The sequence below is a fragment of the Brachionichthys hirsutus genome, chromosome 1, assembly GCF_040956055.1.
Source record: "Brachionichthys hirsutus isolate HB-005 chromosome 1, CSIRO-AGI_Bhir_v1, whole genome shotgun sequence".
Taxonomy (NCBI): Eukaryota; Metazoa; Chordata; class Actinopteri; order Lophiiformes; family Brachionichthyidae; genus Brachionichthys; species Brachionichthys hirsutus.
Window position 1 is genome coordinate 6878660 of NC_090897.1, and position 17050 is coordinate 6895709.

Below are 17050 nucleotides of genomic sequence, written 5' to 3' on the forward strand. Positions count from 1 at the left end.
GCTGCTCTCGCAGAGGGCAATTATAAGACCAAGCATCATCTGGTGCCCGGCTTTCCACTGCAGCTACGGTCCACTACACAAATACGGTTACGGTTGCTATGCGTTGCAACTTCCCACAGATTAAAGAGCTCTAATGTTGATTTGTCTCATGCCATGCTTCAAGAAACAGTCAGAACTTAATCGCATCTGCATTCAGTCTAAAAATACAGCAGGGTAATAGTGCAGCTTTAATAGTGTTGGTGGCTTTTTGACTCTCTCCTTGCCTTCAGCACCTCTGCAGGCAGTTTGAAAATATAATTGCAGGAAACAGACTGGAATTCTGACAGGACTTGTGTGATGCTTATCCCATTCACAGCCAAGCGGACGGAGCTTCAGTGAAGAGACACGGGAAGCATTGGGCCGTTCCTGGAGCCGGGATGTGCTACAGTCTTATTGAGCATTTAGATTTTTTTGTGCTTGGGTTAATTTGCCTGAGGCGATTGATGGAGGAAACATTTGCACATGGGCGCATTGCAGTAAAGATACTGAAATGAGTTATTCTGCAATCTTTTTAATTTTGTATTTGGACTTAATGTGTCAGTAAATGGGAAAGTAAATAGTGTGATTGAGCAGCATATCTTTCCATAAATGATCAATTTTGGGGACATTTAATTACACACGCTGGAGCAACTCATTTAGTTGTTGTTATTCATACATATTTTTTTACGGAAATCATTTTGGGTTTATTTCTCAGCTTAGATTAATGCCAGATTGTATTGCGAAAGGCACATATTTGTTTGTCTAATTATGGTGACTATTTTTTGCTATGTATGCAGTAAGCATTTAACACTACACTTATTCTACATAGCATAGCATGGGCTTTGAGTGAGCAGACTTGGTGTTGCTGTACCGTCAGACCCTTTTTCTCCGGTCTTAATTAGTAGAATTGATCTTTTAAGTAGCACTTAACAGAGTACTTCTGTGCAGAAGATGGCTGAAAGGTCTAATTCTAGCCTTGCCAATACCACGCATAGATGCTCCTCACAGGGTGCATTCGTCTGATCCTGGTCCCTTTGGGTTCCGCTGGGGATCGACATGAAGTGATTCGTTTGCAGAGGCTCCTACTTGAAGCCTCTGGAAGGAGTGATTCAGGTATAAGATAATGTTGAAGCATTTGTTTGTGGAATGTGGAATGGACTGTGTGCCTTGCAGTCTTCAATGAGATGACTATGAAGTCTTCAGATGTTGTGAAACAACTGAGTCAAGGTTCATTTATCCGGACCGATGGCGTCTGCTACTCAGCTCCTGATTATTTATGGGCCCAGTGGAAGTGGTCTGGCAAAAGTTTGCCACTGTCACATATCACATATCACCCCTTTGTGGATTTTCTTTTTTTTTACAGATCAAGTGTTATTGGTGTTATATATTTATGTTTAGGGCCCCCATAGCACACGGAGAGGGCACAGGGTGAAGGCGCCGCCGTAATTGCCGCACCCTCTACCAGCATATTATCATGCTTCATGCCACCAACTCATTACGGGCTTTTGTCCAGATCACGGAACCTTCACTAAAATGATCCCTCATCTGATCCCACCCCCTATAGCACACAAATAGATGTTTTTTTTTTTTTATAGCAAATATGATTTACCCAGTCATTATTCAAGTCAGATCTCATCACACCACAGTAGGGGTTGGATTGCTATTCAGGAAATGGATCAGGCTAAATCTTTCTCTGGCAGCAGCAATTATCCCTGACCTTTAACTACATCTGAAAAGATCCATAAGACAGAAACACAAACAATCCCTGAATAGCTTCTGAAAGATTGTGTGGCCCTTCAGTACATGCCTGGTGTTGATTCCTAATTTCTGTGTGATTGACATTGCAAATACAGGGTGTGATTGTCTGTCTGACAGGGGGGGGGGGGGGAAGAAAGAAAGACAGCTTTATTTTGTCATTGTTACAACCACACACATGCAGAGAGGGAATAGGCTGAAGGTGCACCCCGGAGCAGTTCAGTGCCTTGCGCAAGGGCACCTCAGCAGTGCTCGCGAGGTACCTTTGGCCCCTTATCAGTCACCAACACACACTCCACATTACGTCTGGGACTCAAACCGGTGAGCCGGTGGACTTCCCAACCCACTGAGCCACAGAGGCAGCCTTACAGAGGGAGGGACAATGGCATATTTAGTATATATTTGCTTAAAATCATTTCTTAGTCATTTTAATCCAGCATAAAAGATGGAAGAAGACTGAATTTCCACGTGGGGATCTTTTTCTATTTTTAAAAAGAACGGCAGCAGCTGTCATAGCAATCTGCATTCAGAAATCCTCAACTGGCGAGGAATGCTCTAAATGGAAGAGGAAGGAACGTGCCTTTTTTACATTAAAATGTGATGGATGTGCAGCTCTTGAGTCGTAGCTAATGTGCAATATCACACAGCTCCCCGGTTTCAAGTACCCATCAAAGTGAATGTCTGATATGTGGTGGAGAACAGCACAACTCAGGCCCGGCCTTTCATTTCAAGTTGATTCTCTCCTCAGAGTGAATTAATCTGAGGTCGTCACCTCTCGTGGCTTACTCTGAACATGGAAACGGGTAGAAATTGGAGAGGGAGTAAGGAGGATACACGCGTCATTCCTACCCCTCAGGAGGTGTGCGGTCGGTCACCGCCACCAAACTGGTGGCTGTTTATGCTTGGAGGCTTTATTACTCACCTGCAGCATCCTCTAAAGTGTAGGGTTCTATATCCTGTCTTTTGGACTGAATTGTACAGTGGTTAACATTTGCAGAATATGTTTTACTCCATTAGTAATATTATAATTTGTTTTGTCTCAAACTTTCTATCACAGCAGAAACGTAAGAAGGAATGTGTTTGCATGGGAGCCAATCGGATGTTTTACGATGGCAGAACGAGGCTCTGTAATGGCTCTGTTGTACCTTAGTGATTATATTTAGGTAGATATTAATGCTCAGCTCAATAGTTCCCCATTTGGGATGTGTGTGTGTGTGTGTGTGTGTGAGAGAGAGAGAGAGAGAAAATGTCGTGGTGATGAATGATTAGTGCTATCAGTTTATTTTTTCACACTGTAAACAATCTTTTTTTTTTCTCAGCCTCTAGTTTTTCTCAGCATTGTACCTTTGGTTATTTTTCTCCCTTCCTCAGCCCCGTGCTATTTATATATATCTATAAAGATATAACATGTGCTTTCTGCCTCCCAGTCATAGCGTCTTTTTTTTCTTGCAGCCTGATAAAGACTTGATTCAGTGGACTTAGTCTTCAGTGATCACTGTGTTTTATTTGCAAGGCATTCAGTCAGCCCGGCTGCATTCATACCAAGAAACCACTTGCATAAAATGAGCAAATTGAACACGGCTGGAAGCTGCTTGAACTGCATACTGTGCTGTGAGAATTGAGCAGGAGAAGGTTTTCGCTGCTTGACTCCGACTCTTTTCATGCAGGGTGATATTTCAGTTTCATTTTCCACTGACCCCAGTGGTTCACGTTGACCCCGGCCACCGCCGCGCCATCCGGCAGGCTGGATGATGCTGACCTCACTCTGACCTGCACCAGCGCTCTCATGTGCGACCAGAGTCGTGTGCTTTAGATTTGAGCGACTGTTTGTCTTGTTTCGTTAAAATGATCAGGGAGTGATTTTGAAAAAAGCTGCTTCATTCCCAAGGGAATTTGTAGAAGATATACGTTTGCTTGTTTGAGATGGATTCTACCTGGAATAGCCTCACGCTGGTTGTTTATTAGAGTATCTGTGGATACGATTTGCAAAGTCATCATAGCAAGAAACAAAAGTATAAGGAATGGATGGAGTGTTAATGACGGAATTCTTCATTTCATGCTTTATGAATCAGAATAATGGAGCTCATCCTCATAAACAACAACACGTGCTTACAAAGATACAAGTTCCAGGGACTTCAAACAAACATGCATTAACATAATGTTTGTTTTTATTAGGCCGTTATTGGTTAGTCCAAATTCTAATTCCTAATTCTTCCTAGAGTGAAAGATGCTGTCTGAAAATTAAGAACGCTCATCATTAAACATAAACATAAAAGCACTGCTAGTCCAACTGTTCATTTCTTTCTATATAAACCGCTTCATGAACGATCTTTTGCAGCCGTGTCCTGTGGCCCAGATTTCCCTTGCGATACGTCAACCAGAACCCCCCCTCAAGAGGCTAACAAGGAGGCCTGATTACACAGCCAAATGATTAGTGCAGACAATGTTAATGGATAATAAGTAGCATGCTTCCGCAGCAAATTAGTCCCCACCACGGACCTGCTAGTCCAAATAAAATACGACTCAAGCTTATGTCCCAGTCGTCTCCACAACATTTTAAATAGGACTCTCAGTGGAGTGGAAGCAGCCCCCCCCCCCCCCCCCCCCTACGTGTGCCGTTAGACTGGACGCCGCGGCCATACGATAGGGTTGTGTTATGCGTTCCATTAGTGGACCGAGCAGTTTGCTACAATGGTTTCTAACTGCAAATCAGAATACACTGTGTTCACTGAGAGTACTTGCTTGTCATCGCGGATGACAAGAAGAGGTATGAGGAAATGCTATTTGCTTGTTTATTTATAGGGACCATTAGCAGACAGCGAAGCGGCGAGTAAGACTGTCTAGGGTCCAGAACTAAAAAGAAAGGTTATGTTGTCAAAAATGTTGTTCATGGTCTCGGGGGGGGGGATATACCAAACATGGTCCTTTTTTATCAGGGCGGGCCCAGGTTGGTTTGATAGGTTTATAATGCAAAACCTGTTTGGATGATAATAGTACTGTAAAGATATGCAGCATTATCAGACAAAAAGCAGTTTGCCTTCAGTTAGAAGCAGAAATGCAGCTTAGAGGTAAGCCACAGGAAGAAGGGGGCGGGGGAAAAGAAAGAGAAAATCAGGCTTGGGTTAGTCCAGTTTGATCCCTGTTGTTGAAAGGAGGCCAACGTTCTAAGTACCTAATGTGTCCTGATCCAGAACTGCTTCATTGGGGGGCTGTTAGAGGCCATGTTGCTGTAATGGGGCCTGGGCCTCCCCAGCAGGCTCACCTCCAACTCATTGATCTATTGAACAATAGTTTCATGTTCCAGCGCTCCGTCTCATTTTCCTTTATCTCACGAGCCTTTTCTCCGACCGTTACGGCGGCTGTTTTACTCCAAATGAAAAACGAAAGGTAACGAACCAGAAAAAGCAAAATGTAACTTCCTGTCCTCTCTGTGTGTGTGTGTGTGTGTGTGTTTTGATTTTTATTTACTGTGCTGCCTCTGTTTTGCTTTGATGTGTAGCCGTGTGTTTTGCCACGGCCTATGATCCTGTGGATCTGATTGAAACACAGCCTCGTCTCCTGCAGCTCACGCTGTTTGGCATCGGCTAGCGTTTGCGTTCTCGGATGCTCCCAGCGCCGGTATATTGAGGATGCGACCTGATCCTGATTCTGAAAATAAGGGCTTATCCTTGGTGGATCATGATTCGTCATCTAAATGAGCCCGGTTTTAATCTGCCAGTTAAGCCCATTCGCACCATCGCAGTCTCGTTCACGGTGGGCTCTGTGTGTAAATGAGCTTCTCCAACTTGACACGGCCTCCGCCGTTGCTCTAGGCCACACCGGTGTGGAGGAGCAGAACCAGCACGCCATCATCATTCCCAGCAGTGCCTCCCTCACAATGCTTTGCGCCGCTAGTCAGACGTACATCATCGTCGTGAGTGTTTGCCTTTTATTGTTCAAGGTGAATATGATAGAAGTCTGAGAAGCACCTCCAGGTCTTACAGCTGCTCAAGCTGCTCTGCAGGATGAGCAGCTGTGCTTTCTCTGTACTGGAGAGAAACTTGATGCCGTGTTTTACACAAACTACAAGCCAAAGGTGGGTTTTGGGCCATTGAGGGTTTTTCTCTTTTCAGAAACACGTTAAATGCTCACAGTGACGATGCAGATATATGTTCATGTTCATGCATAGCAGCAATGATTTGAATCCTGCTCACCGTCTTCCTTTTGCTTTTTAGCAAGGTGGCATTGTGGTAATTAGCAGTACGCACTCAAAGCACAGCAGAGACCCATAGTTCATGTTCTTTGTAAGCCGTAGTTTGGTAAAACACTCAAGCAGGAATATATTTCATTGACGGACGATGCATCAGACCCAAAATCTGGTCATACTTCATGTTTTTTATGGCGGACGATCAAAAATATATGCCGTTATTCGGAGGAAAATTCTCAGTGTCCCATCCAGCAGTTGATAATAAGTAAAGCCGAGCGTAGGTTGAGTGGACAGATGTGACGAGTGCTCTGGAGCAGCAGGTGGGCGAGTCACACGGTCGCACGCAGCAAGCAGGTAACTGAAGCATGTAGACAAACAGATGGTGCGACATTCAAGTGGATTCACCGGCGTGGAGGAAGATGGGGACAGGAGGGTTATATCAGGCTGCTGTAGTCATCGCTAAAATAAATTAGGCTGCTCTTCATCCCGGTTGCAGATGGCGTGCTGTGAGCCTCGTGTCGCGTATCTGGTTGCTAAGCTTTCCATGAAGTCAGATATTTAACATATGCTTGACTTGGTTATCTGAAAAAAAAAATACTTTAGCCAATAAAGTGCATTTTTTTCTATTCCACATTTCCCACATCATTAAAGTTTTATTATGACCAATATTGTAGCTCCTAATCCCAGTTTTGTGTAATCTGGTTGAGCATGAATTTCATTTAGTACCGTAAATAATCTCAAGCAGCTGTGGATGAACGACAGTCCAGACATTTGAGGCTTTCTGGATGTGAACCTTAATTACAGTAATGCCTAAAAGTAATAATATTTCCATAATAATTGTAACCATGTTGGCATTTAGGCTGAGAACAACTGAAATGCAGCCTCACCGAGGAGCTGGCCTGGCAACGTTACTAAGAAAGGCTCATTGATATTATTATTATTATTTATTTTGTTCTGGGTTTTGTCTAAATTGATGTGAAATAATCCAACATTTATACCCGTCCCTGTTTATTATGGAGAGCCTTGTGAGTGATCACAAGGATCTCTCACAAGGATCAATACTCGGCCCTTGTGAGTGATCACAAGGGTCGAGTATTGATACACCCCTGTTTCCTGATACAGGTTTTTAAAGCCTAATTTAAATATTTGTGCGCACATATGCACTTGTGATCGTCTTACACTGCCTGCAGTTTTTTACACAAAGCTTTAGGACTAGATTTGACTAAAAACAGCAGATTATTGAGTAGCGATAGCTTCATGCATGACTTCTGTAATGTTTGCACGCTGGGGCCTTATTCCCACACCGGATTTGGGAGCAGCCTAATGAATTGGTGATACTTGAGTGTTTTGGAGGGCTTCACAATCACATTTTGTCTCAGCAAATCCTCTCTCACCAAAGGAATGGAAAATGTATAATCAGATGCTTAGGTAGTAATCCGTCTTTGATGGAGACTCTGCTTTGACTTGTTGCAGGATGAAGGAGGGATTTATCTTCTTGTTTTTTTTTAGTTTTTTTTTTAAACATGGATTTATTGTAATGTCGTGGTGACGACCAAGCTCATAATTTATTTGTATTTGTGCAAAGTTTGATGTTAAACAAGAAGAAGAAGTCGCTTGTTACTGAAACAAGTCAGTCATTATTCAGATCCGTTTGTGTGCATCAGGCCTCAGTAAGGAAGGACCAACGAGCCATAAACTGTCTTCATGAAGGATTTTCTGTGAGCAAAAGGTCATTTATCATTTTGTTCAGTTGGGTGGAAAGAAGCAGCGATTCACTTCCTTGCATCACGACCTCTGTAATCATTGCCGATTTAACCTGTGACTGCCTGGTGACCTGTCCAGGGTGGACCCAACCTTTCATCTCATGTCATCTATAGGATGGGCTCCATCCCAACCACAACCCTGCAAAGGACAAGTGCTTCTAAAAATAAAAAGGTTAATGGATGATATGAAACACAAGGCTGATGGTCAAATTTTTCACCTAAAATAAATCTCTGATGTGTTTAGTTTTAAATAATGACATCATCAATTCATATTTACTAAGAGGCTGACATACAAATGAACGATGAGGTCGGGGGGGGGGGGGGTCAAATATTTATTAAGCGTGAGCGCCGGCGACCTGCTGGTTTCACATTACAAATGCAATTACAGTGAAATAGCAGGAGCCTCACAGCAACGCTGCATTGTGGCAAAGCTGGTCGCTTTAAAGCTGCTGACGCATGATGGGGAATTACGTTCAAATTCACGAGTGATTTGTGTGCATTTAGTCACACAGCCATAAACAGCTGATGCCGTTCTGTCCTCTTCGGCCTGCTGGTGGTTCCACTGATGGCGTTTTAGCACATCGTTGGTTTGATATTTTCCTTCTTCATCTCCTCCTCTTATCGCTTTACTTCTTCCTGTTGTTTATCCGACCGTTCTTCAGGCCATGAAGCCATGAGGATGCTGCAGAGGCTACAGCCTTAATGCCACACGTCAGTAGATTTGCTGTTTGTTGGTGATGCTTTTTTCGACAACACACTCATACAGGACTACAGAAAAATGAAATCAGCCCTAGCTCTGTCGGCATTTCCACAAGATCGCTGTGGAGTATTTGTGTCAGGATGTTCTTCCTTAAATCCATCAGTGATCGTGTGAAAGTCCTTGGCTGTGGTCCATCCACTACCAGCAAGAGGTTTTTGGAAGTGTTCTGACTGACTGGATGAAGCCCAAAGCAAGGAATCAGACAAATTTCATTTTTTTTTTTTTCATTTCATTTCATTTCATTTTCTAACCGCTTATTCCGCTATCGGGTCGCGGGCCAAGCTGGAGCCAATCCCAGCAGTCAATGGGCGAGAGGCAGGGGACACCCTGGACAAGCCGCCAGTACATCGCAGGGCAACACAGAGACAGACAACCAGCCACACACACACTCACACCTACGGGCAATTTAGTGTCACCAATCAGCCTAGGCTGCATGTTTTTGGTGGTGGGAGGAAGCCGGAGAACCCGGAGAGAACCCACGCAGACACGGGGAGAACATGCAAACTCCTCACAGAATGGCCACAAGCCGGAGACGAACCTGCGACCATCTCGCTGTGAGGCAACAGTGCTTACCACTGCGCCACCGAGCCGCCATCAGACAAATTACAGCCTGCAATTAAATTATCGTAGCGATGAACCAACTGGACAGAATGGCTGGAATTTCTTTTTAATTCTTTTTGACAAAAATCCGCATTTTAAATATTTATTTAAAGGGTTTTGCTTCTTTGTTTGTTATAGTCCTCTTTTAACATGTGATTGAAGACATCAGCGTTGATCTGTGGTTGATTGAACGTTCCCAGAGTGTTTACAGACAGATGTGAGGCAGACAGACACTTTCACAGGGAACAAATCTCACTGTGGGACCAGATTCTGAAAGTCTGAGTCAGGGTTAAAGGCCAGTGGTGCACATGAGGGGCCGGCGGCGTACTTCAGCCGCGACCCGAACCAACCTCTCACCCTCGACCCCCCACGCACAGAGTTCTCATTGGACCCAGACAGCAGGCGCTCTGTCTGGGAGGCCACATCTTTCTCCTCCTTCCAGCCGTTAATCTCGCCAGCGTCCCGTTTATATTCACATTTAGACATGCAGTAACTGTTTTTATTAGGATTTTATTGACGTCTCCCCCGGGAGCTTCAGAATGGAGCCGTGGACAGAAAGTGGATGTGGAAAATTTGAGTTTAGAATTGACTCACCCGTCATAGATCCGAACGATCAATCGTTTTACGACGTGTTTTGACTGCCGGGGAAATGCAGATCTGAATATTCTTTCTCTCTTAGGCAAATCCCAATACCTTAAATCTTCGTAAGTTGTGCTCAGCAATGGGTTGAGGTCACCTTAATGCTTTGCAACGCAAAGAAGATAATGATAATCCTCTTTGTTATTTTTTTACAGTTCTTCCTGTATGTTACACAGTTTTAGTGAAATTAGTGGTTATTCTTTGAGGCGCAGACGCATAACCGAGAACAAATGAACAGAGTGACGGCTCGGCGGTTAGTTTTCCACGGTGTGTTGTTCAGGATGATTTGTGGTTAACTGTATGCGGTGAGATTATGTGAAGCATGCTGTTAGTTCAACAGTGTGGGGTCCGCGTTGAATATTCCTCGAGAGGCGTTCAAACACATCATCCTGTGTGTGTGCCGTTGATGTGTTTGAATGCTTTTTATCACTGAATAGGAAATAGATTTCAGGCGTCTCTTGTTTCACACATCTTTTGTGGAAGGAGAGTTACCTTTCCAGTTCCAGGTATTTTGGAGAACTTGTTTTTCCTTTAAATGATATTCCAGCATCTCTTTCTTTGTCGCCAACAGGGACCAGATGGGCTGTTTTCAAAAAGTGATGAATCTGTTTCTTGTAGGTGTTTCTTTATGAAGCAGAACAATGGCTTTGGGTGCACAAATTAACACTTCCTTTTGCATTCGTGCAATTTTGTCATTTCTGATGGTGCAGCAGAGATAAAATTATGGCTGCTTACAAGAAAGAGTCACGCTGACATTCTTTCAGTGAAAAAAAAAAGAAAGACTTGATTCTGACAGAGTAAATGTAGTGTATGCGCCTTCTGTGTGACGACAAGCTGTTTTACATGTAATAAACTCAGATTGTCATGCTGCCCCCCCTCCCTGTCATTTGTGTTGTGCAGGTGTAGCTGCAGCCCCCATCCACACTGTCTGTCAAGATGGTGGTATTGTCGCTGAAAATCTGCGTCCGCCAGTGCAATGTTGTGAAGACGATGCAGTTCGAGCCTTCCACTGCGGTCTACGATGCCTGTAGGATCATCAGAGAGAGGGTCCCTGAGGCTCAGAGTGGACAGGGTGAGGATCCGTCAAAGGGTGACCATCTTTCCTTTCTGATGATGATGATCCACAGGAGTTGTCTGCTCCAATATTTGACCTGAAAGCACGAATAGTTTCATTCTTGTTTGTGTCGCCATCAGCATAGCTGTGCATAAAAGGTATTGGAGGCTATTCTCCATCTCCATCAGTGACACAACATCAAATGTGCAGTTTTTGTGGCTGCCATTTGGTTGGGTTTCCAATGCAACAAATCCCGATTGGGTCCCTTTTTGATCCAAGCACTGAAATATCTTCCAACATCGCACCGTTTAGAACAGTGATGTTTCTCCTCGCCTCTCCAGCCTCAGATTATGGGCTGTTTCTGTCTGATGAAGACCCCAGGAAGGGCATCTGGCTGGAGTCTGGAAGAACGATGGACTACTACATGCTCCGCAATGGGGTAAATAATCCCTGTATACCCTCCATACAACGGCTCGATCCAATCTGCTTTGTCACGGGTTCTCCTCTTCATACCCTCAGCATGGATGCGATTCCATAATTTTCTCTGTGGGAATTTTAAGTCTCTTTCTACGTCTGCCTCTCTCCCCCCTCGTCGCTAAATTATGGCATCCCTCTCTCCTCTTTTGACTTTTCTGTTTTCTTCTCTTTGTCTTTTGTCTCTGATCAGGATATTCTTGAATACAAGAAGAAGCAGAGGCCCCAGAAAATCAAAATGTTGGATGGGGCAGTTAAAACGGTCATGGTAGACGACTCCAAAACAGTGGGCGAGCTGCTTGTGACTATATGCAGTAGAATCGGTACATCGCTTCTATTGTTTAGGTTTTTTTTTCCATTTAAATGTATTTTTCCCCCCAAATGATGCCTTATAGCTTTCATAGTTCAAATTGAAACTTGTCCTTCATTGTCATAAGATAAAAACACGATAAACATTCATCACTCCAATCCTGTTCAGAAATTAGGATTAATACCTCAGTCATAATAAAGTCTTTCAACTATTTTTGGTCTACACATTTTGCTTTTAGGCATCACAAACTATGAAGAATATTCCCTGATCCAAGAGACGTTGGAGGAGAAGAAAGATGAAGGGACGGGCACGCTGAAGAAAGACAGGACACTGCTGAGAGACGAGAGGAAGATGGAGAAGCTGAAAGCCAAACTTCACACAGATGATGACTGTGAGTCCAACGAGGCCGTTGGATTTGACGGTGGTTGTTTGATTTCTCTTGGCCTGACCTCCTGTGGCTCGTGTGTCATTGTCAGTGAACTGGCTGGATCATGGCAGAACGTTCAGAGAGCAGGGGGTAGACGAGAACGAGACCCTTCTGCTCAGACGCAAGTTCTTCTACTCCGACCAGAACGTGGACTCTCGAGATCCAGTCCAGCTCAATCTGCTTTATGTGCAGGTCTCACCAGCGCCTCAGACAAGACGCACCAGATTTAACGACTGTAAATGGGGTTCAAATCGCACCTTGCTTAATGAACGGCTTTCTCTTTGTCTTTCAGGCTCGAGACGACATCTTGAACGGCTCTCATCCCGTGTCTTTTGACAAGGCATGTGAGTTCGGAGGCATCCAAGCCCAGATCCAGTTTGGACCTCATATAGAGCATAAACACAAACAGGGGTTCTTAGAGTAAGTCTCTAATTCAAAATTCACAAAAAAATCTGTTTTATCCAGATACCTCCTCAACTATTAGGTGCAGAATTATAAAAATGTAGTTTAGTGGAGGAATTCAACATTTTTTTTACTATAATAGTTTAGACAATAAAATGTAGTTGATCGTCATACAAATTGATGCCATTCTTTCTGAATGAATTTATTTTCTATTTTTCTGCATGTAATTTTTTTCCCGCAGCTTAAAGGAGTTTCTACCTAAAGAGTACATAAAGCAGCGGGGATCTGAGAAGAGAATATTCCAGGTGTGCACGGGTTTTTAAAAACATGCACCGATTGATGGAATTGACTTCAGTTTTGTCCTTTACTGTCCCGGCCGTTCATGTCCTAAATTCATGTTCAATCCAACCTGCAGGAGCACAATATCTGTGGAGAAATGACAGAGATCGAAGCGAAAGTGAAATATGTCAAGCTTGCAAGATCTCTGCCGACGTATGGCGTTTCCTTCTTCCTGGTTAAGGTATGTGGTGAACATACTGTACTGCCGCTCTATTTTTTTTAATCTAAAGATTATCTACGGTATAAAAGTAAACTGGCTCGCCTGAATTACTGACTTGAATAATTTAAAAAGAGGCTGTCGAAATTGAAATTGGTTGATACATTCTCACCTTTCATCTCCTCAGTGTGAAATTTGCTCTGGACTTATGATGAAAAGGTTTGAATGCAAAATGTATTATGTGGGGAAACGATCTGTGTCCACCTGGTTGAAAAAAGTATATTTAAAATATACGATCCCTTTTGGATATATTCTTTTTTTTGGCCTCAACTTTAGTTAGTATCTTTAATCGAGTCAAAAGAAGGATTTGAAAGCAAAAACTGTGATTGTTCTTGCTTCTGCCTGATAATAAAGCTGCTCTCAGAACCCAATTTACACAATGTTTCAGCAGCTTTGCGTCTGTTATTGCTGGAAAAAAAATTATTTTTCATATATGTTATACATTTAAAATGACTTTTCAGATTGTTTATTATTGCCAAATGTAAAAATTCATTTGTATAAAAAAAAAAATAGCTATATAAAAAATGATATATAATATTTTAACCCTGCTATTTTCCCTTGTGTGTCTCTTGCATCTCAGCGTTTCATTAACTCACTAAACACACAAACAGACACGCACATGCATCTCCTCATCTGCAGGGAGTTGCACCTGGAAAGAAACCAAACGTTTATGTGCAGCCCAGATTATTTTAGCGAAAGCACAGGAGAAGTGCCGTGAATAAGGAAAACTGGGAAGCATCACACAAACAAAATATACCATATCAACTGTTTGCAGGCACCGCGAGAACATTTTAAAGAGCTCAGTGGAACACATGAAGATGATTTCCTTTAAAACAAAATGCCACTTTTAATGACGTCTAGAATGTCGACATTATTCAACACCCTGAATAACGCCATCACGAGGCCACACATTAGCAAATCCGATGTTGTTAAAACACCCTCGTAGGCTTAATTTAGCAGCAGTCCCACTCACAGCGCCTTTTCTGTCGGGGCTGAAAGTTGCACGAGGACTTCGAGCCGCACCATTTAATCTCTCAGACATTCATTGCAGCTGATGCAAGAGTACAAGGAAAGTCTGCTCCAGTTCCCCCTGAAAGCTTTAGGTAAACCTTCCAAGTTAATTTTGAGTCATCCGTATATATATAGTTAGTAAAAGCAGCATTATATTTCTTATTATGGAAGTACACATTCTGTTACCTGCTCTAGTGAGCTATTAAAACCATTTCTGTTTGCTTTGGTTTCCTGCTGCCAGGTGAAATGAGCAATTTGCTGATTTCCATCTGCTGAAGCAGAGGAACTGCCATGGCAAGAGTGACACATGTAATTTATTGCTGGTGGACATTAAATCATTGTCAAGTTCTTGTTTACCACAAATGACCAAGAATGAGATTATTTCTGGTAACGACTTGCTGGTGCTGCAGACCGACTCTCCGACGGACACTTCCTGATCTTCGTCAGTAACTCCGACATCAGAGCCCGAGGGCAAAGACGAGGTATTAAAAACAACATGCTGCAAATCTTCCGCCGTGTCCAAACCCATATAGCCTTGGATCAGCTTTCTCCTTGGACGGCCTGACATCTCATCTGCTCACGTCTTTTCATTTCCGTCACCCTGGAGGTGTAATCTAACAGAGCAGGACCATCATAACAATAACCATGGGGGGAGAGAAAATAAATACAAAACGCAGCCTGCAGTGTCGAACCCATAACTCCCTCTGAGGCCTCGGATTTTACGAGCCCTCCAGGACTTTTGCACAACTCACCTCTGTAGCCTCACATTATAAGTCTTCGCCATTCATCCATCTGCTCCACTCTTGATGGTCAGGGAGTATTTATTAGACTGCATGCTAAATGAATGCCTGAAAAGTTTTGAGTTTTTAATATAAAAAGTCACGATTAAGACTAATCCCATTTAATGACTCTGAAGAGGGTGTTTTTTATTCCTTTGAGTGAAACTGCCTTCACAGATTGGTTTTACAACACTTATTAGGGTTTCGAGCAGCTAAGCCTTTGACTGAAGCCTTGTTGTCCTTAATCTTTTCTTTGAGTCGTACCCTCAGCCAGCCACAGCATATGAAAGTTATGGAAAATGAACTTTGGCAGACTCGTTTTCTTAACATAATTTGTTTGCGTCATGAGGAAGTTTTTTTCATTTGTCTTATTTATTGCATTTATTCTAGCCTTATTATTGCAAAGGGGTCCAAAACAAGGAACGCTCCCTGTTTACTCCAACACCAAATAAAACATGTGTTGCATGTTCAGTGGATGGTTACATGGTCTCAGGCAGTCCAGTGAGAGAACTGTGTTGTATTCAGGTGGGTAAGTCATACCCGTAGTATGAGTCATATTAATCATTGAAGCCCATTCGCTTCTGTCAGAAGTGAAACTAATGTTAATAATGAACGCCTGCATTTCCGTTGCATTTTTTGGGAGGTGTTTTTTTTCTCTAAAAATGTGAAAGCTTGTAAATATGTTAATTTGAATTGTTGTAGGTGCAGATGGTGTACAAGTTAATATTCTAAAATGAAGTCCATCCATCCGTCTTCTTCCGCTTATCCGGGGCCGGGTCGCCCCGGATAAGCGGGATTTAAAATGAAGTAAATCCAGTAAATTTAGTTGAGAGGGCAAATGCTCAATTGCTACGTTTTTCTGATAAAGTAAAAATTCAGTCTTGTGATTGGATGAAACATGAAACACTGACAAAAACAGATTTTCTCAAACTGACAGGAAAAAATTGCAACGCACTTTTTTTTGCAGTGAGTCGTCTGTACACAGTTCTGGTCTATGGATCAGGGACGTTCAATACCTGTTCCCACCAACTTATGACTATCAAATTATGAGCTTCTTAATTAACGCCACCCAAACAGTGCTTCACAGTGGACTGTTGCATTCAATGATTCTGTAAGAGCTTAATACAGCTGCATTGTAAATGTTTGTCCAACCAACAAATGTTATATGTCCAAGTGAGTTTTCCAGAATCCATCACATGCAGAAATCCGTATCGCTCAGCCCTTTGTTTGCAAAGCCACCTATTGCAGATCTCAGACCGCCAAATTAAAAGCCATGGTCCATCACGCTTATTAGACCAAATGGTCTCGGCTAGAGAACCAATTAGTCAAAGGCCAGAGGTGTCAGAGTCCTGAGCAGCCGAGCACATTGCAAGATGGCGTGTTGTCAGCAAGTCGTTTTCATCCGACTTGAGGTGCTTCAGTAAGAGGACATTTAATCTATAGTGCAGTTTGATTCTGTATTTATTTGACAGGTTTTTCCATCTTGTAAAGATTAGAGGCATAATACCCCCCTCCCCCCCTCATTTTTGCAGGAAAAGATGAAGAGTAAAAATAAGCTGGTGCCACGGCTTCTGGGAATCACCAAAGAGTCTGTGATGAGAGTGGATGAGAGGACCAAAGATGTGGTGCAGGAGTGGCCCCTGACCACCGTGAAGAGGTGGGCGGCATCACCCAAGAGCTTCACACTGGTAAGACCCTTCACTCATTTCAAATCGTATTTATTTTGAGTATAATATCCTGGTTAACAAATAATAATGACAGGCTCAAAGTAATCGAATCCCTGCACGAACCGTAACGCAATCACGACGGCGCTTCTTCTGGACGATGCTTCATTCGCTTTTTCGCTTCGGTTATTGTACAGACTCGTTCGGTCTCCCCTCTCAATATCGCCTGCTTTGTGTCCGAACCCAGAGTCAATGAGCAACATGGATTTAATCTCCAGGTAGAGTAGCACTTATTGACCAGATCTGCTGTCTCTGTTTAATGAACACACACCCTTTTATCTCAGCAGTGTGGCCTGTAGTGTTCTTCAGCCACCGTGATGTGAAATTCATTTCGTTTGGTATTCCTGTCTTTAAAGAATCACATATTTGTCTCTGTTCTAAACTAAATGCGTTCAGTTTATCTTGCAGTAGAGAAAAATCCCCGTGATTATTTTTTTTCCGATACTGTTTCCTTCTTAAACTGGGCTCCAAGCCCCTCCTTGGTTGGATTTGACTGACTGTATGTTGCAGCCCTTAGATGTCATCCGACACAATGTGCAGTATCCATCTGAAGCTAGTTGGCCCTGGAGTCACATTAATCCTGCATACAGCA

At 43.0% G+C, this 17050-nt stretch overlaps 1 protein-coding gene across 1 annotated transcript in view; it reads left to right on the forward strand.

The window, feature by feature from the left end:
• The first annotated feature begins 10657 nt into the window (after positions 1 to 10657).
• Positions 10658 to 17050, forward strand: part of tln2a (talin 2a) — a 34433-nt gene continuing 28040 nt past the window's right edge. The window contains exons 1-9 of the mRNA XM_068742103.1: positions 10658 to 10793; positions 11117 to 11214; positions 11443 to 11572; positions 11798 to 11950; positions 12036 to 12178; positions 12279 to 12406; positions 12630 to 12693; positions 12804 to 12908; positions 16267 to 16422. Coding sequence (XP_068598204.1) covers positions 10658 to 10793; positions 11117 to 11214; positions 11443 to 11572; positions 11798 to 11950; positions 12036 to 12178; positions 12279 to 12406; positions 12630 to 12693; positions 12804 to 12908; positions 16267 to 16422 — 1113 coding nt within the window. The remainder of the gene's footprint in view (positions 10794 to 11116; positions 11215 to 11442; positions 11573 to 11797; positions 11951 to 12035; positions 12179 to 12278; positions 12407 to 12629; positions 12694 to 12803; positions 12909 to 16266; positions 16423 to 17050) is intronic.